Source organism: Conger conger, chromosome 13 (genome assembly GCF_963514075.1).
Source record: "Conger conger chromosome 13, fConCon1.1, whole genome shotgun sequence".
Lineage (NCBI taxonomy): Eukaryota > Metazoa > Chordata > Actinopteri > Anguilliformes > Congridae > Conger > Conger conger.
Genome location: NC_083772.1, coordinates 31,814,019 through 31,816,518, shown reverse-complemented (window position 1 = coordinate 31,816,518; position 2,500 = coordinate 31,814,019). Strand labels below are relative to the sequence as shown.

Here is a 2,500-nt window from a genome sequence, read left to right as displayed (position 1 = left end):
ACACTTTACTGAGCTTGTCTGGTGCATGGGAACCTATGAAATACCTACTGTATGAAAAACTACAACTGCCTGCCTGCTGGTCCTCTTGGTTGGCTCAATTGCACTAGGCAACATCAATCGGGCAAAGAAAAGTATTTGACTCCAAAACAATTATGTATTTAACCCAGGTCTGATAGTGACACACACACACACACACACACACACACACACACACACACACACACACACACACACATGTGCGCACACGTGCACACAAACACACACACACACACACACATACTCACGCACACACACACTCGCACACACACACACACTCACACACACACACGTACACACGTACACACACAAAAACACACACTCACACACACACACACATACACACACACACGTACACATACAAAAACACACACACACACACACACACTCACACACACGCACACACACACACACAAACTCACGTCGTCCTCCTTGGTCCCGCCCCAGAAGTTGGTCCCCCCGGCGTAGCTGGGGATGTTGAGCACGGCGATGCCCTGCAGGCTGGGCAGGGGGATGGGCCGCCCGTCACACTGTGGGACACACAACAGGAGCGTTCCATTGGGAGCTGGCCAGGGTGGGGCGGGCCCGCCTGATCACAGATAACCGCAGCGCTACAAAGGCCCCGGAGGCCCGGGGGAGGGGGAGGGCGCTCACCTCCAGCAGAACCCGCTGCTCCAGGTTCCGGTAGGTCCGGTGGAGCAGCTCCTTGGTGGCCAGGACTCCGTAGCACATCCTGTTCTTTGTGCGGCTCCTGAGGGAAGAGCAGGGTGTGGGAACCAGCAGAGGGGACGCGGCATCGCACGCTATGGGGCCCCACCGGACTGCCACTGGTGTGGTAGGGATTGGACCCTCACATGGTGCGTTAGGGACTTGACCCTCACACAGTGTGATAGGGACTGGACCCTCACATGGTGGGTTAGGGACTGGACCCTCACATGGTGCGTTAGGGACTGGACCCTCATACAGTGCGGTAGGGACTGGACCCTCACACAGTGTGATAGGGATTGGACCCTCACACGGTGCGTTAGGGACTGGACCCTCACACAGTGCGGTAGGGATTGGACCCTCACACATTGCGGTAGGGATTGGACCCTCACACAGGGCGGTAGGGACTGGACCCTCACACAGTGCGGTAGGGATTGGACCCTCACACAGTGCGGTAGGGACGGGACCCTCACACAGTGCGGTAGGGACGGGACCCTCACACAGTGCGGTAGGGACTGGACCCTCACACAGTGCGGCAGGGATTGCACTCTTACCTGCACTTCTCCGGGTGCTCATCACGCTTGTTGTTGAAGTCCAGAGAGATTTTCGCATCGAGCCCAATTCCAAAGTAGTTATTCATTACACACTTCTCTGTGTAACAGTCGCTGAAATGACAGAAAATGGACGTCAGCCTTTCGGGTCTGAAGCACAGGGACTGTGTGTGGAGGGGAGGAGGAGAACGGGGGAGAGGAAGAGGAGGGCTTTGAGCACTCACAGGTTCTCCGGGTCACAGTTGAACGGGTCGGCGTTGACCAGCAGTCTGCTGATGACAGAACTGGTGGAGAGGGATCCGGTCATCCCCGCCCTGAGACCTGAACACATTAACGTTAACACCACGCCTGAACACAAACACAGCACACCATGGAAACTGGGGAGAGACAGAAAACAGCCTTACTTGGGTATAATATCTTGGTGTTGAGCATTGGCATGTTGTCCCCCCTTCCTGTTTGAACAGGAAGTGAGGCAGAGCTGCCCAACGCCAGACTACCCTTGCGGATGAGCTTTTCACACGGCGATTTAGACGCTGTATGGAAGAGAGAGTATGGCATCAGCATAACCAACACAGGAAACCAACACAGTAAACACATTTACTGAGGGACCCCAACTTAACACAAGCATGTTAAGGCACCTCTTCGTGCTGGATGGCCCTTTGTGTTTCCGCTATACGAGGACTGCAAGGACAGCTTGTCCTCCACCCGGCACTCATCCTCCTCCTCCTCCTCTTCCTCCTCCACTTCTTCTGGCGGCAGGGTGAAGATCTGCTCCTGGGTCTGAGCGTTCTGTTCATCCACCGCTGAGAGAGAGCGAGTGACAGTGACAGACTATTACTTTAGGTTCCTGTGTTTTACCTTTCCGTGTGTGTTTACCTTTCTGTGTGTTTACCTTTATATGTGAGATTATTTTTAACTTTCTGTGCTTTACTTTTCTGTGTTTTTACCTTTATATGTGAGTGTATTTTTAACTTTCTGTGTTTCACTTTTCTGTAAGTTTTACCTTTCTCTGTGTGCTCAATGATCTGTCGGATGGCTTTCTTCAGACTGTTGGCTCTGAGCATCAGCTGTTCGCGGGGCTTGAAGATGGCGGACGTGGCGCGGGGCGAGCATGGCGCTGGGGGCGCGGGTTGGGGGGGCACCAGCACGCCCTCCCCCTCCTCCTGCTCCTCCTCGATGGTGGGCGGCGGCGTGGGCAGGACTGTGGA

The 2,500-nt window shown here is 54.6% G+C and overlaps 1 protein-coding gene across 2 annotated transcripts in view; it reads right to left on the bottom strand.

Annotated features, from left to right (window-relative positions):
* LOC133108001 (diacylglycerol kinase delta-like) overlaps positions 1–2,500 on the bottom strand; it is a 34,723-nt gene that overhangs the window by 6,385 nt on the left and 25,838 nt on the right. For both annotated transcript variants that reach the window (XM_061217384.1, XM_061217385.1), the window contains 7 exons: positions 2,296–2,500; positions 1,931–2,095; positions 1,697–1,825; positions 1,517–1,613; positions 1,296–1,406; positions 691–787; positions 459–566 (listed from right to left, as the gene is read on the bottom strand). The exon at positions 2,296–2,500 is cut by the window's right edge and continues 63 nt beyond it. In XM_061217384.1, the coding sequence (XP_061073368.1) occupies positions 459–566; positions 691–787; positions 1,296–1,406; positions 1,517–1,613; positions 1,697–1,825; positions 1,931–2,095; positions 2,296–2,500 (912 nt within the window). The remainder of the gene's footprint in view (positions 1–458; positions 567–690; positions 788–1,295; positions 1,407–1,516; positions 1,614–1,696; positions 1,826–1,930; positions 2,096–2,295) is intronic.